Source organism: Scyliorhinus torazame, chromosome 4 (assembly GCF_047496885.1).
Source record: "Scyliorhinus torazame isolate Kashiwa2021f chromosome 4, sScyTor2.1, whole genome shotgun sequence".
NCBI classification, from domain to species: domain Eukaryota; kingdom Metazoa; phylum Chordata; class Chondrichthyes; order Carcharhiniformes; family Scyliorhinidae; genus Scyliorhinus; species Scyliorhinus torazame.
The window spans coordinates 67,759,355-67,785,884 of record NC_092710.1 but is presented as its reverse complement, the minus strand read 5'-3'; the positions used below and the strand labels follow the sequence as shown (position 1 = coordinate 67,785,884).

At 47.4% G+C, this 26,530-nt stretch overlaps 1 protein-coding gene across 1 annotated transcript in view; it reads left to right on the top strand.

Annotated features, from left to right (window-relative positions):
* LOC140411386 (uncharacterized) overlaps positions 1–16,664 on the top strand; it is a 190,482-nt gene extending 173,818 nt beyond the window's left edge. The window contains 3 exon segments of the mRNA XM_072500500.1: positions 975–1,145; positions 13,668–13,835; positions 13,975–16,664. Coding sequence (XP_072356601.1) covers positions 975–1,145; positions 13,668–13,835; positions 13,975–14,047 — 412 coding nt within the window. The 3' untranslated portion in view covers positions 14,048–16,664.
* The last annotated feature ends 9,866 nt before the right edge of the window (positions 16,665–26,530 follow it).

Sequence of the window (26,530 nt, the reverse complement as noted above, 5' to 3'; positions counted from 1 at the left end):
ACACTTAACTGAGCAGAAATTTAAACTACACGTCTCGGATGCAAAATGTAATCTTAATTGTGTGTATTGATTATAATTGAGAATTTGAAATCTTCTTGTGGTCACAAATCAAATATTCTCAAGAAAGTCCCTGCCAGCAGAAGACGTTTCCGAGATATAATTAAACTTGGTAGCTTACAAACGACTTGAACTTTGAAAATACAGTAATGGTTTCTTGCTCAAAGCAAAACAGCTTGCGCAGACTTAGAGTTAGAATAGAAATATGAAAATACAGAATAAAGATAGCAAATAGTCAGGTAAATAGCATAGGGTGATTCCGGAATGAAGATGGCTGCCCGGACCACTATCTTTAAGGAATTTGTTATCAACCTGAGTCAATTTGTTCCTACCCCTCTAACATGCTGATTGGTTTGGATGAGTCTTCAATACATTTGATTCGATGATTAGTTGTCAATCATCAATGCAACATAGGCTTGACTACGTTGCATCTTTGGATTCCTTCTGTGTGTTGAAATGTAAGCTTACACTTATCATTAGGTTTGGTATTTTGAACAATGGCAGATTCATGTTAACTCTGGTGTTAATTTGACATTGATGAAATTGTTGCACTGTTCAATACTTTTGCAAATGTTTCAAACAAATTCTGTTTGCTTGCAGATTTTTCTGTAAACGATGTGGTTTTTAAATTGATATGGGATTAATTCAGCTCTGTAGTTTAGGACAGAATCCATTTTAAAATGGTTTTCAAACTGGGTTGTTTTTAAATCTATAATCAATACTCCTTTTTACCTATCAAAAATATCACATTCCCTTCAGTGCCATTCAAGTTTATGCCAGAGACATGGCAGCACTGATAGAAATAGAAATTGTGTTTCTTTAATGTCTCACATTTTGCATTATTATTGTCAGTAATAATCTTTTAAACACTGGAGATTTACTCTGATCCTTGTTATTTTTCTCATTCTGATTCCTAGGCTGTATAATAATGGTCTCACAGATTCTTGTGCCAAAGATCTCGCCTCCGCCCTCAGTACAAACCAGTCACTGATGTTTCTGACCTTGAAAAATAATCAGCTGGGGGATTCAGGAGTGAAGCTACTATCTGCCGTTCTGAGGAATCCGGACTGTAAAATAAAGAAACTGGAGTAAGTACCAGACTGAGAGATTGTGCTTATAATGACTGGTGTCTGACATTATTTTGTTTTAAGTCACAGAATCATAGAACTGGTAAGGCACAGAAGGAGGCCATTCAGCCTATTGTGTCCGTACCAATGCTCCAAATGTGCATTCTGACTCTGCATGTTGTTTCTGTTCAAAAAGTTAAATAACACCTCTCTCAAGTCTCCTCTCAGCCTTTTATCCCCAAGGAGACCAGCCCCAATCCGATATAACCTCATAACTGAGCCATTCTTGTAAACCTCATCTGTGCCCTCTCCAGTGCCTGGCAGGGAAGACCGTGAACAGCAATGGCAGGAGTTTTGGGGAATTATTCAGGAGGCACAACACCAATTCATCCCAAGGAGGGGACAACATGCTAAGGGGAGGATGATGCATCTATGACTGACTAGGGAAGTCAAGGACAGCATTAGCTTACAAAGTGGTGAGAATTAGTGGGAAGCTAGAGAATTGGGAAGCCTTTAAAAGCGAGCAGAGGACAACTAAAAAAGAAATAAAGGGGGAGAAGATGAAATATGAATGTAAGCTAGCTAATAATATAAAAGAAGACAGTAAGAGATTTTTTTCAATATATAAAAGGTATAAAAGGTAAGAGAGAAACAAAAATAGCCATTGGACCACTGGAAATTGAGGCTGGAGCAATAATAATAGAAAACCGAGAAATGGCAGACAAACTGAATAGTTGCTTTGCATCAGTCTTCAGGGTGGAAGACACCAGTGGGATGCCAGAGCTCCAGGAGAATCAGGGGCACAGGTGAGTGTAGTGGCCATCACTACGGAGCAGGTTCTGGGGAAATTGAATGGTCTGAAGGTGGATAAATAATTTGGACCGGTTGGTCTACACTCCAGGGTTCTAAAAGAGGTAGCTGAGGAGATTGTGGAGGCATTGGTGGTGATCTTTCAGGAATCATTGGAGTCAGAGGACTGGAAAGTGGCTAATGTAACACCGCTGTTTAAGGAGGGAGGGAGGCAGGAGACGGGAAATTATAGGCCGGTTAGCCTGACTTCGGTCATTGGTAAGATCTTATAGTCCGTTATGAAAGATGAGATTGCAGAGTACTTGGAAGTGCATGATAAAATAGGACTGAGTCAGCAAGGCTTTGTCAAAGGGACGTCATGTCTGACAAATCTGTTTGAGTTCTTTGAGGAAGTAACAAGGAAGTTAGTCAAAGGAGAACCAGTGGCGTGATTTATTTAGATTTCCAGAAGATCTTTGACAAGGTACCACATAGACTGTTAAATATGTTAAGATCCCATGGTGTTAAGGGTAAGATCCTGGAGACTTCCGGTTGCGGCGATGACCAGCTAAGCCGCACGTTTCGGCGGCTCCAGCTCCAACGGACCTTCGGGCTCTTTTAAGAGACCCAACGGGAAATTTTTGCGCGACGAAACCCGGTGTGGGGTGAGTTCATAGGGAGTCGTCCCCCCCCCCCAACGAAAGAGGAAAATATCGGCGGCGGCGGCTGCAGCGCGAGGAATCCTCGACGATAGGGACAGAAAGGAAAAAGAAACAAGATGGCGGCGGAGAAAGCCCAGGCGACATGGGGGCCCGATCAAGACGAAGTTTTAAGACGGTGTGTGGAGCTACTAAAGAAGGAAGTGCTGACCCCGGTGCTACAGGCAATTGAGGGGATTAAGGAGGCACAAAGGACCCAGGAGACAGAGCTCCGCGTGGTGGAGCAGAAGGTGACGGATAATGAGGACGAGATCCTGGGCCTGGTTGTCAAAACACAGACGCACGAGGCGCTCCACAAAAAGTGCATTGAAAGGATTGAGGCCCTAGAAAATAGAGCACGAAGGAAGAACCTTCGGATTCTGGGTCTCCCTGAGGGAGTGGAAGGAGCGGACTGTGGGGCTTACGTGAGCATGATGCTAAGCTCGCTGATGGGAGCTGAGGCCCCTTCGGGCCCCTTAGAAGTGGAGGGGGCTCATCGGGTCCCGGCGAGGAGACCAAAAGCGTGAGAACCACCTAGGGCGACAATCGTACGATTTCACCGCTTTAATGATAGAGAAGTGGTTCTGAGATGGACAAAAAGGTACGGAGTAGTAGATGGGAGAATGCAGTGGTACGGGTGTACCAGGATTGGAGTGCGGAGGTGGCGAGAAGGAGGGCGAGGAGATGTTACACAAGAAGAAGGTGAAGTTCGGGATGCTGCAGCCGGCACGACTATGGGTCACGTACCAGGAGAGACATCACTACTTCGAAACGGCGGAAGAAGCATGGACCTTTATTAAAGATGAGAAATTGGATCGGAACTGAGGGACTGATATTACAGGGAAATGTTACTGTCGATGTATATGGAGAAGTAAATTGGGAAGGGGGGAGACACTAAGAAATGTGGGCGCCGGTGGGGGGGGAAAGAAGGGACATAGGCGGATGATGAGGAGTGGGGTGGGAAAGGGAGCTGCGCCACAAGAGGCGGGTCAGCTACAGGGATGTTCCCGCGCCAGAAAGATAATGGCGGGAAGATAGGCGCAAGGTAGATGGGAGTTCCCCACACGGGGGGGGTCAAGGAGTGAGCAGGAGAAGCCGGGGTCAGTTGAAGTCAGCTGACTTGCGGAAGTAATATGGGGGGAGCAATCACGCTAGAGGGGGATCTAGTGGGGGGGGGGGGGGATGATAACTGGGTTGCTGCTGTAGAAATCAAAGAGGAACTGGCTAAAGAAAGGGTGGTCTGGGCTGGAATGCGACACCTGGGGAACGAGTGGGAGCGCGGAATCGGGACGTGGGACTGGCCTAGAGAAGGTGATGGCTAGTCGACATGGGAAGGGGGCAGGTAGCCCCCTAGTGAGGCTGATCACGTGGAACGTGAGAGGCCTAAATGGACCGATTAAAAAGGCCCGAGTGCTCGCGCACTTGAAAGGACTGAGGGCAGACGTGGCTATGCTCCAGGAGACGCACCTGAAGGTGGCGGACCAAGTTAGGTTAAGGAAAGGATGGGTGGGACAGGTGTTCCATTCAGGGCTAGATGCAAAGAATAGAGGGGTGGCCATACTGGTGGGGAAACGGGTAGCATTCGAAGCAAGGAGCATTGTAGCAGTTAGTGGAGGCAGATATGTAATGGTGAGTGGCAGGCTGGAGGGAATGGAGGTTGTGTTGGTTAACGTATATGCCCCGAATTGGGACGATGCGGGATTTATGAGGCGGATGCTGGGACGTATACCGGACCTGGAGGTAGGAAACTTGATATTGGGAGGAGACTTCAACACCGTGCTGGACCCAGGGTTAGATAGATCCAGATCGAAGACCGGAAGAAGGCCGGCAGCGGCCAAGGTGCTTAAGGGGGTTATGGACCAAATGGGGGGAGTGGATCCATGGCGATTTCTTAGACCGAGGGCCAGGGAGTTCATAAAGTGTACTCCCGGATAGATTTTTTTGTTTTGGGAAGGTCGTTGGTCTCGAGGGTGGAAGAAGCTGAGTATGCAGCCATAGCTATTTCGGATCATGCCCCACCTTGGGTGGACCTGGAACTAGGAGAGGAGAGGGAGCAGCGAGCACTCTGGCGATTAGATGTGGGATTGTTGGCGGATGAGGGAGTCTGTGGAAGAGTGGGGGGATGTATCGAGAGGTACCTGGAGGCCAATGACGACGGGGACGTCCGAGTGGGAGTGGTATGGGAAGCACTAAAGGCAGTGGTCAGAGGAGAGCTGATCTCCATCAGGGCCCACAAAGGGAAAACAGAACCCGAGGAAAAGGAAAGACTACTGGGGGAGATCTTAAGGGTGGACAGGGAATTTGCGGAGACCCCGGAGGAGGGACTGTACAGGGAGAGACGACGACTCCAGACGGAGTTCGACCTTCTGACCACCAGGAGGGCGGAGGTGCTGTGGAGGAAGGCACAGGGGTGCGGTATGAGTATGGGGAAAAGGCTAGTCGTCTGTTGGCCCATCAGCTGCGAAAGAGGACAGCGGCGAGGGAGATGGGGGGAATTAGAGACGAAAAGGGAGCTACGGTGCTGAGAGCAGGGAAGATAAACGGGGTGTTTAAGACCTTTTACGAAAGACTTTATAGGTCCCAGCCCCCGGAGGGAAAAGAGGAGATGCGGCAGTTCCTGGACCAATTAAGGTTCCCGAGGGTGGAGGAGCAGGAGGCGGAAGGCCTGGGGGCACCAATTGGGGTGGACGAGGTTACCAAGGGGCTGGGAAATATGCAGGCAGGGAAGGCTCCGGGACCAGATGGGTTCCCGGTGGAATTTTATAGAAAATATGTGGACCTGTTGGCCCCGCTGTTGGTGAGGACTTTTAACGAGGCCAGGGAAGGAGGGACTCTACCCCTGACAATGTCGGAGGCGACGATATCGCTAATTTTGAAGCGGGATAAAGATCCGCTGCAGTGCGGGTCCTATACGCCTATTTCACTATTAAATGTGGACGCCAAATTGCTAGCAAAGGTGCGGGCATCGAGGAAAGAGGACTGTGTCCCGGGGGTGGTGAACGAAGACCAGACAGGGTTCGTAAAGGGGAGACAACTAAATGTCAACGTGCGACGGCTATTAGGGGTGATAATGATGCCCCAGTAGAGGGGGAGGCAGACATAGTGGCGGCAATGGATGCAGAGAAGGCATTTGACGGTGGAGTGGGAGTACCTATGGGAGGTGCTGAGGAGGTTCGGCTTCGGGAACGGGTTTATTAGCTGGGTCAAACTCCTTTATGGGGCCCCAACGGCAAGTGTGGTCACGGGTCGGCAAAGATCGGAGTATTTCCGACTATACAGGGGAACAAGGGACTATACAGGGATGCCCGCTATTTCCATTACTGTTCGCGTTGGCAATTGAACCACTGGCCATGGCGCTGAGAGACTCCAGGAAATGGAGAGGGGTGATTAGAGGGGGAGAAGAACACCGAGTGTCGCTCTACGCGGATGACCTACTGTTGTATGTGACGGACCCAGTGGGGGGGATGACCGAGGTCATGCAGATATTGAGGGAGTTCGGAGATTTCTCGGGATATAGGCTTAACATGGGGAAGAGTGAACTTTTCGTGATCCACCCTGGGGACCAGAGTAGAGGGATAGAAGGCCTGCCTCTAAGGAAAGTGGAAAGAAACTTCCGATACCTGGGGATTCAGAGCGCCAGGAGCTGGGGAACCTTGCACAGACTTAATCTGACACGATTGGTAGAACAAATGCAAGATGACTTCAAGAGGTGGGACATGTAGCCACTGACATTGGTGGGCAGAGTGCAGGCAGTAAAGGTGATGGACCTCCCGAGGTTCCTATTTGTTTTCCAATGTCTCCCTATACTAATTACTAAGGCCTTCTTTAAAAAAAATAGACAGGAGCATCACGAGCTTCGTGTGGGCAGGGAAAGTCCCGAGGGTAAGGAGGGGGTTCTTACAACGTAGCAGAGACAGAGGGGGACTGGCGCTGCCGAATTTGGGCGACTACTATTGGGCCGCCAATGTGGCGATGATCCGTAAATGGATGATGGAGGGAGAGGGAGCGGCGTGGAAAAGACTGGAGAGAAAGTCCTGTAAAGGGACGAGTCTAGAGGTGCTGGTGATGGCGCCGCTACCGCTCTCACCAGAAAAATTTACCACAAACCCAGTGGTGGCGGCAACATTAAATATCTGGGGACAATGGAGGCGACAGAGGTGTGCTGGGAGCCCTGGTGGGGTCCCCAATCAGGAACAACCATAGGTTTGCCCCAGGGAGGATGGATGGAGGATTCCAGAGCTGGCACCAGTTGGGAACTAGGAGGGTGGGAGATTTATTTATAGACGGGACGTTTGCGAGCTTGGGAGCGTTGGAGGAAAAGTATAAGCTGCCCCGGGGAAACTTTTTTAGGTATATGCAGGTGAGGGCGTTCACAAGACAACAGGTGAGGGAATTTCCATTGCTCCCGACACAGGGGATCCAGGATAGAATGCTCTCGGGGGTGTGGGTCGGGGAGGGCAAGGTGTCAGAGATATACCGAGAGATGAGAGAAGAGGGGGAGGAGCTGGTGGGCGAACTAAAAGCAAAGTGGCAAGAAGAGCTCGGGGAGGAGATCGAGGAGGGTATGTGGGCTGATGCCCTAAGCAGGGTAAATTCCTCTTCCTCGTGCGCCAGGCTTAGCCTGATTCAATTTAAGGTGCTACATAGAGCACACATAACGGGAGAAAGGTTGAGCAGGTTCTTCGGAGTGGAGGACAAGTGTGGGAGGTGCGGCGGAAGCCCGGCAAACCACACACACATGTTTTGGTTGTGCCCGGCACTGGAGGGGTATTGGAGGGGAGTGACGGGAGTGATTTCGAAGGTGGTGAAGGTCCGGGTCAAACCAGGCTGGGGGTTAGCTCTATTTGGAGTTGCGGATGAGCCGGGAGTGCAGGAGGCGAAAGAGGCCGATGTCGTGGCCTTTGCGTCCCTAGTAGCCCGGCGTAGGATTTTACTCACGTGGAAGGAAGCGAAACCCCCCGGACTGGAGGCCTGGATAAACGATATGGCGGGGTTCATTAAACTGGAGCAGATGAAGCTTGCGCTGAGAGGATCGGCTCAAGGGTTCACCAGGCGGTGGCAGCCATTCCTCGACTACCTAGGGGAACGTTAGAGGGAAGATAGATGACCAGCAGCAGCAACCCAGGGAGGAGGTAGGGGGAGGGGGGGGGCGGGGGGGGGGGAGGGGAAAGTTTTATTTTATGTTAATTGATTAGTTTACCATGTTGGTTAGTTACTTGTTATTAGACTGTGGTTATTATGTTACATGTACTGTTAAAAAAAAAAATCTTCTTATGTTTGATGTGTAAGGGGAAAAAATTGTGATCGAAAAATTTTCAATAAAATATATATTTTTTAAAAAAGGGTAAGATCCTGGCATGGATAGAGGATTGGCTGACTGGCAGAAGGCAGAGTGGGGATAAAGGGGCCTTTTTCAGGATGGCAGCCGGTGATTTGTATTGTGCCTTGGGACTGTGCTGGGACTTCAACTTTTCACAATGTACATTAATGATCTGGAAGAAGGAGCTGAAGGCACTGTTACGAAGTTTGCAGATGAGACAAAGATCTTGTAGTATTGAGGAAGCGGGGGGCTGCAGAAGTATTTGGACAGACTAGGAGTGGGCAATGAAGAGACAGATGAAATACAATGTGGAAAAGTATGAGGTTATACACTTTGGAAGGAGGAATAGAGGCAAAGACTATTTTCTAAATGGGGAAATGCTTCGGAAATCTGAAGCACGAAGATTCGACTTGGAAGTCCTTCTTCAAGATTCTCTTAGGTTAACGTGCAGGTTCAGTTGGCAGTTAGGAAGGCAAATGCAATGTTAGCATTCAAGTCGAGAGGGCTAAAATACAAGACCAGGGATGTACTTCTGAGGCTGTATAAGAAAAAAGAAAATTACAGCACAGGAACAGGCCCTTTGGCCCTCCCAGCCTGCGCTGATCCAGATCCTTTATCTAAACCCGTCGCCTATTTTCCAAGGATCTACTTCCCTCTGTTCTCCGCCGTTCATATATCTGTCTAGATACATCTTGAACGATGCTATCGTGCCCGCCTCTACCACCTCCACTGGCAAAGCGTTCCAGGCACCCACCACCCTCTGTGTAAAAAGCTTTCCACGCACATCTCCCTTAAACTTTCCCCCTCTCACCTTGAAATCGTGACCCCTTGTAATTGACATCCCCACTCTTGGTAAAAGCTTGTTGCTATCCACCCTGTCCATACCTCTCATAATTTTGTAGACCTCAATCAGGTTCCCCCCTCAACCTCCATCTTTCCAACGAAAACAATCCTAATCTATTCAACCTTTCTTCATAGCTAGCACCCTCCATACCAGGCAACATCCTGGTGAACCTCCTCTGCACCCTCTCTAAAGCATCCACATCCTTCTGGTAATGTGGCGACCAGAACTGCACGCAGTATTCCAAATGTGGCTGAACCAAAGTCCTATACAACTGCAACATGACCTGCCGACTCTTGTACTCAATACCCCATCCGATGAAGGCAAGCATGCTATATGCCTCCTTGACCACTCTATCGACCTGCATTGCCACCTTCAGGGTACAATGGACCTGAACTCCCAGATCTCTCTGGACGTGAATTTTCCCCAGGACACTTCCATTGACCGTAGAGTCCGCTCTTGAATTAGATCTTCCAAATTGCATCACCTCTCATTTGCCTGGATTGAACTCCATCTGCCATTTCTCTGCCCAACTCTCCAATCTATCTATATTTTGCTGTATTCTCTGAGAGTCCTCCTCGCTATCTGCAACTCCACCAATCTTAGTCTCATCTGCAAACTTGCTAATCAGACCACCTATACCTTCGTCCAGATCATTTATGTATATCACAAACAACAGTGGTCCAAGCACGGATCCCTGTGGAACACTGCTAGTCACCTTTCTCCATTTTGAGACACTCCCTTCCACCACTACTCTCTGTCTCCTGTTGCCCAGCTAGTTCTTTATCTATCTAAGTAGTACACCCTGAACCCCATACGACTTCACTTTTTCCATCAACCTGCCATGGGAAACTTTATCAAACGCCTTACTGAAGTCCATGTATATGACATCTACAGCCCTTCCCTCATCAATTAACCTTGTCACTTCCTCAAAGAATTCTATTAGGTTTGTCAGACATGACCTTCCCTGCACAAAACCATGCTGCCTATCACTGATAAGTCTATTTTCTTCCAAATGTGAATAGATCCTATCCCTCAGTATCTTCTCCAACAGCTTGCCTACCACTGACGTCAAGCTCACAGGTCTATAATTCCCTGGATTATCCCTGCTACCCTTCTTAAACGAAGGGACAACATTAGCAATTCTCCAGTCCCCCGGGACCTCACTCGTGCTCAAGGATGCTGCAAAGATATCTGTTAAGGCCCTAGCTATTTCTTCCCTCAGTATCCTGGGCTAGATCCCATCTGGACCTGGGGACTTGTCCACCTTAGTGCCTTTTAGAATACACAAAACTTCCCCATTCCTTATGCCGACTTGACCTAGAGTATTTAAACATCCATCCCTAGCCTCAACATCCATCATGTCCCTCTCCTTGGTGAATACCGATGCAAAGTGTTCATTAAGAATCTCGCCCATTTCCTCTGACTCCACGTATAAATTTCCTCTTTTGTCTTTGAGTGGGCCAATCCTTTCTCTAGTTACCCTCTTGCTCCTTATATACGAATAAAAGGCTTTGGGATTTTCCTTAACCCTGTTAGCCAAAGATATTTCATGATGTCTTTTAGCCCTCTTTATTGCGCGTTTGAGATTTGCCCTACTTTCCCGATATTCCTCCAAAGCTTCATCAGCTTTAAGTCGCCGAGATCTTATGTATGCTTCCTTTTTCATCTTAGCTAGTCTCACAATTCCACCCGTCATCCATGGTTCCCTAATCTTGCCATTTCTATCCCTCATTTTCACAGGAACATGTCTGTCCTGCACTCTAATCAACCTTTCCTTAAAAGACTCCCACATTTCAAATGTGGATTTACCCTTAAACAGCTGCTCCCAATCCACATTCCCTAGCTCCTGCCGAATTTTGTTATACTTGGACTGTACCCAATTTAGCACTTTTCCTTTAGGACCACTCTCGTCTTTGTCCATGAGTATTGTAAAACTTACGGAATTGTGATCGCTATTCCCAAAGTAATCACTGACTGAAACTTCAACCAGCTGGCCGAGATCATTCCCCAATACCAGGTCCAGTATGGCCCCTTCCCGAGTTGGACTGTTCACAGACTGCTCTAAAAAACGCTCCTGGATGCTCCTTACAAATGCTGCTCCATCCACGCCTCCAACACTACATGAGTCCCATTCAATGTTGAGGAAGTTAAAATCTCCCATCAAGAACACCCTATTGCTCCTACATTTTTCTGTAATCTGTTTGCATATTTGTACCTCTACTTCAAGCTCGCTTTTGGGAGGCCTGTTGTGAAGTCCCAACAATGTTACTGCACTGCACCCTTCCTATTTCTTAGCTCTACCCATAGTGCCTCAGTGCTCGAATCCCCATCGTGCCCTCCTTAATCACAGCTGTGATATCATCTCTGACCAGTAATGCAACTCCTCCACCCCTTTTACCTCCCTCTCTATTCCTCCTGAAGCATCTATGCCCTGGGATATTTAGTTGCCAGTCTTGCCCTTCCCTCAACCAAGTCTCAGTTATACCAATAACTCCATTTTCCCAGCTACTAATCCAAGCCCTAAATTCATCTGCCTTACCTGCCACACTTCTCGCATTAAAACAAATGCACCTCAGGCCACCTGTCCCTTTGCGTCCATCATCCCTTCCCTGGCTACCCTTCCCCTTTACCACATTGAGTTTAATATCTAGTACCTTACTGGCTTTAGTTGCTGCCTCTTTAATGACCTCAACTTCCTAATCTGGCTCCCATCCCCCTGCCACATTAGTTTAAAGCCTCCCCAACAGTGTTGACAAAAGCACCCCCTAGGACATTGGTTCCAGTCCTGCCCAGGTGTAGACCATCTGATTTGTAATGGTCCCACCGCTCCCAGAACCGGTTCCAATGCCCAAAAATCTGACCCCCCCCCCCCCCTGCACCATCTCTCAAGCCACGTATTCATTCTGACTATTCTTGAATTTCTACTCTGACTGTCTCGTGGTACTGGTAGCAATCCTGAGATTACTACCTTTGAGGTCCTACTTTTTAACTTATCTCCTAACTCCCTACATTTTGATTGCAGGACCTCATCCCGTTTTTTTACCTATATCGTTGGTGCCTATATGCACCACGACAACTGGCTGTTCACCCTCCCCCTTCAATATGTCCTGCAGTCGATCTGAGACATCCCTGACCCGTACACCCGGGAGGCAATATACCATTCGGTAGTCTCGTTTTTGGCCACAGAAACGCCTGTCTACTCCCCTTATGATTGAATCCCCCAAGCCTATAGCCCTGCCAGTCTTTTTCCCGCCCTTCTGTGCAGCAGAGCCAGCCACTGTGCAATGAGCCTGGCTACTACTGCCTTCCCCTGGTGAGTCATCTCCCCCAACAGTATCCAAAACGATATACTTGTTTTGGAGGGAGATGACCGCAGGGGCACCTGCACTGCCTTCCTGCTCCTTCTCTGCCTTTTGGTCACCCATTCCCTGTCCCTGAACGTGCGATCCACAAGCTCCTCGGCATCGCGGATGCTCCAAAGTGAGTCCATCCGCAGCTCCAGAGCCGTCATGCGGTCTAACAGGAGCTGGAGCTGGACACACTTCCCGCACATGAAGGAGTCAGGGGCATCGGCCGCGCCCCTGAACTCCCACATTGAGCACGAGGAGCATTACACGGGTCTGGAATCTCCTGCCATTTTACACTTTACCTTAACTGATTACAAATATAATATCAAATAATGAATAAGTGAAAGGAATAAAGATTTTACTTACCAATCACAATACTTACCAACACACGAAGAGTTAAATTTCTCCCAGCTTCTGCTAATTGGTGCACTTTCTTTACCAGCCAATCAGCTTTGCTGTGATGTCACTCTTCAAGATAAATTTTTAAAGAGGTAAACTTACCTTCCCGACAGACCCCTGGCCACTACCTCCACCGGAAATCTGAAGGCCGCTTCTCCTGCAAGGTACGTTTTTAAAGAGGTAAACTTACCTTCCCGACAGACCTCTGCTCCCGCCGAAAATCTGAAGGCTGCTTCTCCTGCAGCTGTGTCCCTGCCACACTCACGCGCTCTTTCACTGTGTCCCTGCCGCTCTCCTCGTGCTCTTTCACTGTGCCTCCGCCGCTCTCCTTGCGCTCTTTCACAGTGTCCCCGCCGCTCTCCTTGCACTCTTTCACAGTGTCTCCGCCGCTCTCCTCGCACTCTTTCGCTGTGCCCCCGCCGCTCTCCTCGCGCTCTTTTATCCTGTGTCCCTGCCTGGTCAGACCCCATTTGGAGTATTGTGAGCAGTTTTGGTTCCGTATCTAAGGAAGGATGTGCTGGTCTTGGAAAGGGTCCAGAAGAGGTTCACAAGAATGGTCCCTGGAATGAAGAGCTTGTCGTATGAGGAACGGTTCAGGACTTTGGTTCTGTACTCGTTGGAGTTCAGAAGGATGAGGGCGGTTCTGATTGAAACTTACAGGATACTGCAAGGCCTGGATAGAGTGGATGTGTAGAGGATGTTTCCACTTGTAGGAAAAACTAGAACCAGAGGACACAATCTCGGACAAAAGGGACGATTCTTTAAAACCGAGATAAGGAGGGATTTCTTCAGCCAGAGTGTGCTGAATCTGTGGAACTCTTTGCCGCAGAAGACTGTGAGGCCAAATCACTGTGTGTCTTTAAGACAGAGATAGATAGGTTTTTGATTAATAAGGGGACCAGGGGTTATGAGGAGAAGGCAGGAAAATGGGGATAAGAAAAATATCAGCCATGATTGAATGGCGGAGCAGACTCGATGGGCCGAGTGGCCTAATTCTGCTCCAATGTTTTATGGTCTTGTGTGTGTAATTGATGTCTACCATTATAATCACTCTGTTATGTTTGTGATATCCGTATGAACAATTGATTCATTAACAAATACTGTGCATTTACTTTAATTCCTCTTCTTTTTTTCTCTGATCCCCAGTCTTGAAAAGAACCATCTCACAGATTCTTGTGCCGAGGATCTCACCTTTGCTCTTAGTACAAATCAGTCATTGACGTTTATGAACCTGCAATCAAACTCCTTCACCGAAAAATCTGTCCCCACTCTCTGCCATCTCCTACAGACCTGCAGGCATCTGGAGCAGATGGAGTGAGTATTTGTTCAGTTTTTATGTAATCAGTAAAAGATGAATGTGATTATTGCCTGTAATTGTTATTGAAATATTAACTCCTGAAATATAATCTCTCTGTCTTTGCACATTGTTGAATAAGTTTATTATCTGTTTCAGACTGATGGGGAACTGGTTTGTCCGAATGGAAAGAGACTCCTGGCATCGGTGCAGGAAATCCGACCGGAACTGAGAGTAACAGTGTGATAATTACAGTTTTTAATCACTGTGTGTAATGTATATTGATGATCTAGATGTGAATGTGGGAAGAAAGATCAGTACGTTTTCAGCTGACAGGAAAATTGGTGGTACGGTAAATAGTGAGGAAACTCTTAGATTATAGGATGATAGTTGGGTGGAACAGTGACGAATGGAATTCAATCCTGAAAAGGGAGGAATAACAAGGCAAGGGAATATACAATGAATCGTAGGATGCTGGGAAGTACAGAAGACCAGAGAGATCTTCGGGTGCATGTCCAAGATGGTTTGGAAGACATGGGGGATACTTGCCTTTATTAGCCAAGGCATAGAATATAAGAGCAGGGAGGTTATGACAGAGCCATATAAAATGTTCATTAGGCCACAGCTAGAGTATTGTGAGATGTTCTGGGGCGAAATTCTCCAGTAACGGCACGATGTCCGCCGACCGGCGTCAAAAACGGCGCTAATCAGTCCAGCTTCGCGCCGCCCCAAAGGTGCGGAATCCTCCGTATCTTGGGGGGCCCAGCCCTAACCTTGAGGGGCTAGGCCCGCGCCGCACTGATTTCCGCCCCGCCAGCTGGCAGGAAAGGCCTTTGGTGCCCCGCCAGCTGGCGCGGAAATTACATTTCCAGGCGGCGCATGCGCGGGAGCGTTATCGGCCGCTCACGGCATCCCCGTTCATGCGCTGTGGAGGGAGTCACCGCCTCCGCCATGGTGGAGACCGTGGCGAAGGCGGAAGGAAAAGAGTGCCCCCATGGCACAAGCCCGCCCGCGGATCGGTGGGCCCCGATCGCGGGCCAGGCCACCGTGGGGCACCCCCCGGGGCCAGATCGCCCCGCACCCACCCCTCCCCCAGGAACCCGGAGCCCGCCCGCGCCGCCTTGTCCCGCCGGTAAGAGAGGTGGTTTAATCCACGCCGGCGGGACAGGCATTCTAGCAGCAGGACTTCGGCCCATCCGGGCCCGCCAACTGGCGCGATTCCCGCCCCCGCCGAATCTCCGGTGCCGGAGAATTCGGCAACCGGCGGGGGCGGGATTCACGCCACCCCCCGCGATTCTCCGACCCGGCGGGGGGTCGGAGAATCTCGACCCTGGTCTCTACACTAGGGAATGATGCGATTGCACTGCAAAGCATGCAGAGGGGATTCGCCAGGATACTGTCTGGGCTTGAGTTTTTCAGCTATGAAGAGAGGCTGGTTAGACTGAGATTGTTTTTCTTTGATCATTGCGGAGGGGGGAACCTCATAGTGGTGTACAAAATTATGAGGGACATAGATTGGTTAGATAGGAAGAAATTCTTCCCCTTAGGAGAGGGGTTAATAACCAGGGGACATAGATTTAAGGTGAAGGACAGGAGATTAAAGGAGTTTTGAGGAAAGGTTTTAGAGGGTGGTGGGAATCTGGAACTCACTGGCTGAAAGGGTGATAGAGGTGGGAAACCTCAACATTTTAGAAGCATTTTGATGAACATTTGAAACCCCATGGCATAGAAGGATGCGTACTATTTTTTAACGCGGGGTGAATGTGCAAGCTCCACACGGACAGTGATCTGGGGCCAGGATCAAACCGGGTCCTCAGCACCTTGAGACAGCAGTGTTAACTGCTGTGCTACACTTACAGGGCTACATATTAGTGCATGAAAATGGGATGAGAATAGATTGGTGTTGGGTGGCCTGTGCTGAAGCGATAGGCCAAAGGACCTCTGTGCTGTAAACCTCTGGGGGTGATTTGCATGCTGTGTTGCGCCTGACTCAAGTATTGCTATGTCGGGGAAATACTACGAGAGCCCTGAAACAGGATTTGCGCTGGATGCCAACGAGTTTGCGATGCTCGTGGATGCTCCTAGCCCATCTAATCATGTTCACTCCCAGCGAGGGCGTGAACCTGTTTGCATATTTAAATCCATGTAAATGCATGATAAAGCTGGATTGACGCCTAATCTTCGGGTACACGCGATGTCCCCACCTGTCGGTGTGATGTGACGCTGGCTTGAATCACTAATCTCCATAAACTGAGACCGGACGCGATGACCAGGCCCGGGTGCTCTGAGGTCGTTGTAGCCCCAGGTGGTCAGGAAAATGGCAGATCAGTATCAAAATGACAACCTGGTCGTGCCAGAATGGCAGGTTGGCACTGCCATAGGACAGTGCCACGGCGCATTTGGCAACCCCATAAACAGTGTGGCTAATTTGGGTGAGTGTCACTTAACTTTGAGGTTGGGGCACCCGATTTCTGAGGAACCGGACCTGCTGGTGTTTCTGGGCCCCGCTCTTCTCCAAACATCTGCTCTAATCAACAGTATTAGACAGACAGAAAATATGGAATGGGTTAATTCAATTCCTAATTAGTTGATATGATATTAACCTCCCAATCTGCAGTAATCTCAGACACTGAACTGAACTATAATTTAATAATCAGTGATCTAGTGAATGTTTTCTGATGGTGATTGAATGAGCTGACAACCTCTCTTACTGATTGTGCTACTGTTAATTGGTGTCTTACTGTTGCAGGGTGACCCTGTTTACAACTTTTAATTCATCATTTGTATTAGTCAATATTTAAGTTATGATAATTGTGTTATTGAGTCAATTAAACATTGCCGGTCGGTGATTTTCTGTCTGACCTTTTATTTGAAGATTTGATCAGGGTTAATTCATTCACACAGGAGCTGGGAATGGTCTTCAGGTGTCTCTTCTTGTCCCCTCCTCTTCGCGTCCTCCCGAGGATAGCCTCAGGACAAGTGGGGAGGGGTGACAGTTGTGCTCAGCCTATTCTTGATTTCATAAAGTACGTATTCTTTCTCAAAGATCTTTCTGGAGCACTTCTGCCCTAAATCCAGTCCATTTTCTGGGCCATAGGCTAAACCTGCCAGCTTCATACAAGCAGGTTTGGTGAATCCTCACCAATCACTCACAGTGGGGTCGCGCTCGGAACAATAATCGGAACTGGCATTCACCTTTCTCCACACCACCCTTTGGTTGGTGCATCCATATGTGAAAATTTTATTGGGATGACCCCATAGGATGCCATCCTGACATTTGCCCATGGCCTGTGGAGTGAACCACATGTAACTGGGATATCTTCATTTAAATTTATTGCTGTTGGTCCTTTATTCTAAATGTCTGTCCAATCTGTGGTGAAAAACGCCATGAAGCATAACACGAGTGTGTAATACTTTCTGTAGAGAGATAAACATAACATTTGTTGTTCTTTTAATATCTGGTTCACTTTACCTTTTATCCCTCCCCCCAGGTGCTGGCTCACACTCCTTCAGGAACTCTTTGTTAACCGTTTATTCTCGCAATCCCCTGCATAATATCAATTAAATCCCATATTGTAGACTATGCTATGAGTTTTATAGTTTTCATGCAAAATTTCGGTGCGGGGGGGGGGGGGGGGGGCGGGGGGGCTTCCAGACATCTGTGGAATGAAGAATTTGTGTTGCTACAACAATGCAGAGTTGCACGAGTGAAAGTAGTATTTGTAAGAAGGGCTGAAATTGGAAGAAGACGATAAAGAAAAGGAAGATAATGCACTATCCCTGCGTGAGGAAAGAGCAGAGGTTAGCAGGATTGAAAGCGATGATTACCCATTAGTTTATGTATTTGGGTAATTACATGGCTTTGACATTTTCGTCCCAAACTTTGGACGGGCCAGGCATCTATGTTTAATTTAGTGCCTTCCTGGCACGCAGAGTCTTGTGGCTATTACCCTAAAGCAGAGTTGCACAAATGCAGCTCGTGTTTGTAAGAAGAGGTGGAATCAGAAGAAGGATATGAAGAAAAGAGGTTGATGCACTTTCCCAGAGTAAGGAAAGAGCAGAGATTGTCAGGATCAAAAGCGTTGACTCAGCGAGGCTCAGTTCTAGCCCAATTTTAAATTTGGTGGGAACAGACTATCTTACTGATCCTGGCAGAGGCTGTCTCCAGAGAAATGGAAGAATGAAAATTTGCATCAAGGAAAGAAATCAAGTGGCCTGTTTAATCCTACCAATACACACTAGGATGAACTATACTATACCTGTTACAGGGCGAGGGGTTACCCACAGTTAAACGAACACTACATTCTTGTTTGACAATTAGAGATAGTAGAGGTCCCCTCTGATTTTCTCTTCTCACAGGACCTGCTCTTCCACAGCATCCTCATTTGAGCGCTGTCCAAGGAACTTGGAGGTGTCCCGGCACTTGATGCCCTCGAGAGTACATGGCTTGACAACGACTGTTCTCCTCCCTCCGGTTGTTGGATGGGGTTTTGCGATCAGGGCTGTGGGGGTCGAACTTGCAGCAAGGGGTCAGGGCCCGGATCTTGGTGCGAGGGTCAAGGGCCGATGTCTCAATTTCATCTAGCAATACGTGGTGCTGGTGGCAGTTGGTTTTGGGAGCCAAACGCCTTCATCTGGTTCATATCGTACCATCCCAGAGTTCATCAGTAACCTGTAAACTGATGGGTTCACTTCATCTACCACCAAGTAGAGCCACGCGTATGTGGCGGATGAAAGCCTTCTGCCCAATGTCATACTTTTATTGGGTTCACCTTGCCATCAAAAGTTTGGACTCTGCTTTTTCCTCTTCCACATTTTAACAGCCGTTGCCTGTTGTGCAGCTTGTACGTTTTCCAGCAGTGTTTTTACTGCGGTCTCATGATTAAGGCCTGTGAGCTTGGGTTGTAATAGATCCAGCCCTAGCAGGGGTTTAATCCCTCTAACAGGTAACCCTGTCATAAGGGGGCAGTTTGGGAACCTGGTGGAACTTGAAAATGGGTTCAAAACGATCATTGAAACAAATGGTAGGACAGGATCTACAGGCATTTAGACAGGCAAGGACTAGTTAGGGGAAGTGAGCATGGCTTTGTAAGGGGAAAGTCACTTTTCTCCCAAGTTCAGCTTATACCATGAAAACGCCTCAAATCCTTTGAACAAACCCATTATGTTCCCTACCGAGGAGCCCGGTTCTGAAATGTATAACAACAAATCATACACATATAAGACGCCCTATGCTCCAAGCCCCCAACCTGCATGAGACCTTCCAAAATGCATTATCTCACATTTGTCCAGATTAAACTCCATCTGCCATCTCTCCGCCCAATTCTCCAAATGATCTAAATCCTGCTGTATCCTCTGATAGTCCTCATCGCTATCCGCAATTCCAACAACCTTTGTGTAGTCTGCAAACTTACTAATCAGACCAGTTACATTTTCCTCCAAATCATTTATATATTCTACGAACAGCAAAGGTCCCAGCACTGATCCCTGCGGATCACCACTAGTCACAGCCCTCCAATCGGAAAAGCACCCTCCCATTGCTACTCTCTGCCTTCTATGACCTAGCCAGTTCTGTATCCATCTTGCCAGCTTTCAAGTTAGTGAGACACGACCTCCCCTTCACAAAACCGTGCTGCCTCTCACTAATACGTCCATTTGCTTCCAAATGGGAGTAGATCCTGTCTCGAAGAATTCTCTCCAGTAATTTCCCTACCACTGATGTAAGGCTCACTGGCCTGTAGTTCCCTGGATTATCCTTGCAACCGTTCTTAAACAAAGGAACAACATTGGCTATTCTCCAGTTCTCCGGGACATCACTTGAAGACAGTGAGGATCCAAAGATTTCTGTCAAGGCCTCAGCAATTTCCTCTCTCGTCTCCTTCAGTATTCTGGGGTAGGTCCCATCAGGCCCTGGGGTCTTATCAACCTTAATATTCTTCAAAATGCCCAACACCCCATCTTTTTGGATCTCAATGTGACCCAGGCTATCTACACACCCTTCTCCAGAATCAACATCCACCAATTCCTTCTCTTTGGTGAGACCTCTACTATAATTGGGAGATCAGTCTTTATGTAGAGAGGTTTCTATTCAGTAAGAGAATCAAAGTTTATGGGGTTAAGGCAGGCAAGTGGAGTTGAGAGCTCATATCAATCAGTCTATCTCAGTGAATGGTGGAGCAGATTTGATGGGCCGAATGGTTTAATTCTGCTCTTACTTTGTATGGTATTGTGGTCAAATTAGATATGTATCAGGGTCCAGGAGTCAAGCTCAAACAATATCTTCTGGGGAGAACTGCGCCGTCAAAATGTATTACAAGGTGAAAAAGAAATTACAAATAACCATGTGATAGGGAAAATTAATTAAAAAACTTTAGTTATCCAATCAGTTCTGGAGGGGTTAAACATTTCTGCATCAATCTGTATTACACACACATGCTGTTTAGCTGAACCAGCTATTTGGAAGAAAACTCCCCAAGGACATAATCTGCCATGGGGCTAGTTCCCAGGTAGGGACCAGCCAGGTTTAACTCTCAAGGTATGTATAACACTGTAGGGCCGTCTACCAATTGTTCTGTCACCGGTAACGTCAGGGAGGGGTGATAGAAACCACACACCAGACATCAAACCACTCGTACAAATAATTGCAATACAACATATATATGCAAACTGGTTGGATAGCTTAACTAAGCATGTGAATCTTTCATATGACTGGTTAATTATTGTCACATGCTGTGCATGATGTAATCCTAATTGATAGTCATAATTGGACATAGATAACTAGTAATAAGTGATTAGCATATGCCAATTTCCTGTCTTAATGTGAAGTATAATTATCTGTACAGGGTGGTCAGAAGAGAAGTCTGGTGTGTGAGCTGAATACACCACTAGCTCAGTTATAAAGGACTTTATATTAACTCCCAAGAGTCTTGGTCTACCATGGGGAACCTTATCAAAAGCCTTACTGAAATCCACATACACCAAATCTATAAAATAATGAGGGGCATAGATAAGGTAGATAGTCAACATCTTTTCCCAAAGGTAGGGGAGTCTAAAACTAGAGGGCATAGGTTTAAGGTGAGAGGGGAGAGATTCAGAAGGGCCCAGAGGGGCAATTTCTTCACTCAGAGGGTAGTGAGTGTCTGGAATGGGCTGCCAGAGGTAGTAGTAGAAGCGGGTACAATTGTGTCTTTCAAAAAGCATTTAGATGGTTACATGGGTAAGATGGGTATAGAGGGTTATGGGCCAAGTGCGGGCAACTGGGACTAGCTTAATGGTAAAAAACTGGGTGGCATGGACTGGTTGGGCCGAAGGGCCTGTTTCCATGCTGTAAACTTCTATGATTCTATGACTGCCTGACTTTCATCAATGTGTCTCGTGACATCCTCAAAGAATTCAATGAGGCTTGTGAGCCATGACCTGCCCCTCACAAAGCCATGCCGACTATCTTTAATCAAACTATTTTTTTCTAATAATCATAAATCCTACCGCTCAGAATCCTTTCCAATATTTTGCTCACCACAGACGTAAGACTGATGGGTCTGTAATTCTCAGGGATTTCCCTATTCCCTTTCTTGAATAGGGGAACAACATTCACCTCCCTCCAATCATCCGGTACTACTCCAGTGGAGAATGAGGACGCAAAGATCATCACCAATCGCGCAGCAATCTCCTCCCCCCCCCTTCCGGTAGTAACCTTGGGTATATCCTGTCAGGTCCAGGGGACTTATCTATCCTGATGCTTTTCAAAATTTCCAGCACATCCTTCTTCTTAATATCAATCTGTTTGAGTCTATTAACCTGGTTGACACTGTTCTCATGGGCAACAAGGTCCCTCTCTCTAGTGAATACTGAAGCAAAGTATTCATTTAGGGCCTCCCCCATCTCTTGAGACTCCAGGCACAAGTTCCCTCCACTAGCCCTGATCGGCCCTACTCTCACTCTGATCATCCTCTTATTTCTCACATAAGTGTAGATCGCCTTGGAGTTTCCCCTAATCCTTCCCGCCAGGGCGTTTTCATGCCCCCTTCTAGCTCTCCTCAGTACATTTTTGAGTGCCTTCCTGGCTACCTTGTAACCCTCTCGAGCCGAGTGAGATCCTTGCTTCCTCAATATTACGTAAGCTTCCTTCTTCCTCTTGACTAGAAGATCCACTTCTCTTGTCATCCAAGGCTCATTCACCTTACCATTCCTTCCTCGTCTCAGTGGGACAAAACAATTCAGCTCTCGCAGCATGTGCTCCTTAAACAATCCCCAAATTACTGTTGTGCATTTCCCCAAGAACAATTGTTCCCATTTTATGCTCCTCAGCACCTGTCTAATAGCAGTATAATTTCCCCTCCCCCAATTAAATACTTTCCCATACTGTGTGATCCTGCCCCTCTCCATGACTATGGTAAAGGTGAAGGGGTTATGGTCACTGTCACCGAAATGCTCTCCCACCGAGACATCTGACACCTGGCCTGGTTCGTTGCCGAGTACCAAGTCCAATATGGCCTCTCCCCTAGTCGGCCTATCTACATATTGAGTTAGGAATCCTTCCTGCACACAGCTGACAAAATTGGCTCCATCCAAACCATTTGCAGTAAGGAGGTTCCAGTCAATATTAGGGAAGTTGAAGTCACCCATGACAACAACTTTGTTACTTCTGCACTTTTCCAAGATATGACGCCCAATCTGTTCCTCTGTCTCTCTGCTGCTATTGGGGGGTCTATAGAAAACTCCCAATAAAGTGACTGCACCTTTATTGTTTCTGACTTCCACCCATACTGACTCAGTAGACAAACCCTCCTCAACTACCTCCTTTTCTGCAGCTGTGGTGCACTCTCTAATTAACATTGCTACTCACCCTCTACTTTTACCTCCCTCCCTATTCTTCTTAAAACATCTAAACCCCGGAACATCTAACAACCATTCCTGCCCCTGTGAAATCCATGTCTCTGCAATGTCCACAACATCGTAGTTCCAAGTACTGATGCATGCTCTATGTTCATCTCCCTTATTACTGACACTCCTTGCATTGAAACAGACACACTTTAACCCATTCCACTGAGCACAACTTTGCCCTATCAACTGGCTATCCTTCCTCAGAGACTTGCTGCATCCTATTTCTGCCTGTTCAACAGCTACCCTATCCTCTGACCCACAGCTCTGGTTCCCATCCCCCTACCAAACTAGTTTAAACCCTCCCGAAGAGCTCTAGCAAACCTTCCACCCAGGATATTGGTGCCCCTCCACTTTAGGTGCAATCCATCCTTCATGTATAGGTCCCACCTTCCCCAGAAGATATCCCAATGATCACATCTCTGAAGCCTTCCCTCCTGCACCAGCCCTGTAGCCTCGACTTCAGCTGCACTCACTCTCTGTTCCTTGCCTCACTTGCATGTGGCACCGGTAGCATTCCTGAGATCACTACTCTGCTTGTCCTGCTCTTTAGCTTTCAACATAACTCCCTGAAATCACTTTTTAGATCCTCATCCCTTTTCTTAGCTATGTTGTTGGTGCCTATGTGCACCACGACTTCTGGTTGTTCCCCCTCCCCTTAAGAATCCTGTCGACTCGATCCGAGACATCCCTGGCACCCGGGAGGCAACATACCTTCCGCGAGTCTTGCTCACGACCACAGAATCTCCTAACTATTCCCCGAACCATTGAGTCTCCTATCACTATTGGTTTTCTATTCTTCCTCCTTCCCTTCTAGGCCACAGAGCCAGACTCAGTGCCAGAGACCTGGCCCCTAGAGCCTTCCCCCGGTAGGTCATCCCCACCACCAACAGCATCCAAAACGGTATACTTGTTTTGAAGGGGAAACGCACGAGGGATCCCTGCACTGTCTGCCCGTTCATTTTCTTTCCCCTGACTGTAACCCAGCTACTCTTGTCCTGTACTTTGTGTGTGGCTACCTCCCTGTAACTCTTCTCTATGACCCCTTCTGCCTCCCAGGTGATTCGAAGTTCATCCAGCTCCAGTTCCCTAACACAGTCTCTGAGGAGCTGGAGTTGGGTGCACTTCCTGCAGATATAGTCAGCAGGGACACCGTTGGTATCCCTCACCACCCACATCCTACAGAAGGAGCATGCAACTGCCCTAGCCTCCGTCCCCTTTTACCTTACAGAATATAGCTGCCCTATGGACGAACGGGAACTCCGCTCTCCGACTCTGCTTCCAATCAGCTGCACTCTCTGTAAACTCCCGGCTCGATTCACGCTCTTTGAGGAAATGTAGGAAATGAAATGAAAGGAGCACCTTGCTTCCTCCTTACTTAACTCCCTCAGTCACCAAACTCTCACTATAGCACTCAAATGCACCCAAATTCAGCACTCCGTGCAAACATAGTCTGCACTGTAGCTGGCTTGCCTTTATACTGTGACTCGAGCCTCTGAAAACTGTCCTAATCCAATTAACAAATTAACAAGCTCCTGCTGCAAGTAGCTACAAGTAGAACCTTTGGTTAAAGCTGATTGAAAATTCACCTTCTTCTAAACCAAACAGCAACTTTAAAGATAATTAACTAAATACAAGAAAGACTAGACTTTGGATAAAAATTAACCCTTAATATCTCTCAGTCACCAAACTCTCACGATAGCACTCAAATGCACCCAAATTCAGATGCATTACAACATGGCTAAATCCAAAGTTAAACACTTTTCTGTGGGGGAAAAAGGAAGAGTATTTTTAAATTGTGGTACATTGAGAAGTATGAATGTGCAAAGGAATTTGAGTGTCCATGGACATCAATTAATGAAAGTGGAAGCAGGTGCAGCAAGCAGTTAGGGAGGCAAATGGCACTTTAGCCTTCGCTGCAATCGGATTTGAGTTCAGAAGTATGGCTGTCTCACTGCACTCATAAAGGATCTTTGTGAGACCACACTTGGAGTACCATGGACAGTTTTGGTCTCCCTACCTAAGAAAGGATGTACTTGCTACAGAGGGAGGTCAGTGGAGGTTTGCTCGACTGATACCAGGGTTGGCACAAGTGTCCTTTGAGGAGCGATTGGTTCGACTGGGTCAGTGTTCACTAAAATACAAAAGGAGGAGATTAGTTATCATTGAAAGATATAAAATTCCAACTGGACTGGACAGACTAGTTGCAGGGAGGATATTTTCCAAGGTTGGGAATCTAGGGGAGGTACGGTAGCACAATGGATAGCACTGCTGCCTCACAGTGCTAGGGACCCGCGTTCAATTCTGGTCTTGGATAAGAGTCCAAAGATGAGCAGGTTAGGTAGGATTGCGGGGATGCAGACGTTTCTCCTGCCATTGATTACATCAAATTTAATCACACTCAGGTCTCCTGACCTTCTTACCCAAGTCTAAACACAACCTGCGGGATTATCAGTCAAGGAGACCCTCTGCTCCGCTGGCAACAGCGCTCCCAAACGTTTGCGGATGGCGTGGGGTGGCCCACAATGGGGCCCCTCCCATTCCCCTTTCCCTATGGGGACCCGCCCATCCCCCTTTTCCCCACTCCCCACTCCCCTTCCATTGGCCGGCTGTAGGCGGGGCATGGCACACCATATAGCCAGGCTGGCGGGAAGGAGAATCCCACCCAATGTCTCAAATTACCTCCTCTCCAGGCAATTCCCAGCAGTCCTTACAAAATTATATTAGGCCTCATGTAGGTAAACAATTACGAGGTTGGATTGAATGATTGATTCGCTTAGAGTATCTTAATTTCACTGTTGCAGACACAGAATCTGCCTGTATATTAAACCAGGATTACTGCAACTTATATATATATATATATATATATATGCCTTGACCAGATTTTTAATAACATTGTTGCAACAGATATACGTACTACAATCCATATAATAGATTCACCTGAGGAAGGAGCTGCGCTCCGAAAGCTCGTGATTCGAAACAAACCTGTTGGACTTTAACCTGGTGTTGTCAGACTTCTTACTGTGCCCACCCCAGCCCAACGCCGGGATCTCCACATCAATCTGTATAAACGTGTCCTGCATTATTAATTTTCACAAGAACAATCATTTTCACTCATTACAGAAAAGCAGCCACTTTGAGTCAGAACACAGGCTGAAATGTAACTAGTTGGGACAGGAAGGTTTAATTTATTTTATATTTTTGAACAATAGACAAAATCAAAATGTAGGGTGATTTCACTATCTTCTTCATCTCATCTCTGAATCTAGTCTGTGTAGTTGCATAAATACACGTGTTTGTGCAGGAACTCAAATACATGAGCATGTATCCGGTTTCAGTGGCGATATATTTCGGAGCAGTATAATCGCCTCTGTAATACGCGGTAGTTGTCAGTTTACTAGTTAAAAAATTAACCACCGCTGTCAGCCAAAGCAGCAGGAAACTACCTGATACACTGAAGAGTAAAACTATGGACTTCCTTCTGTTTTTCATCTCTGTCTCACTCTCCTGATTATTGCTTTGACCCCGGAGCCCCTTGCGGATTCTGATGGCCACTAAAATCCGCCTGATCGTCAAATAATTAAAGAATAATATCAAGATAAAGGGAAGCCATGCAACTAAAATACTTTTCACCCAGGAGTAAGCCGCCCCTGCAGGTGACGAGTAAAAGGCCAAACTGGAGCGACAGCCCCAGGCAACATTGTCAGTTATTCGTTCAGGTTCGTACGCTAGCCAAAAGGGGATATTCTCCAAACAAGCCAGGACAGAGAGCGCGATTATAACCACAGTGGCAGTTCTCACTGTGCAATAACGTGTTTTAAACTGCTGGCAACAT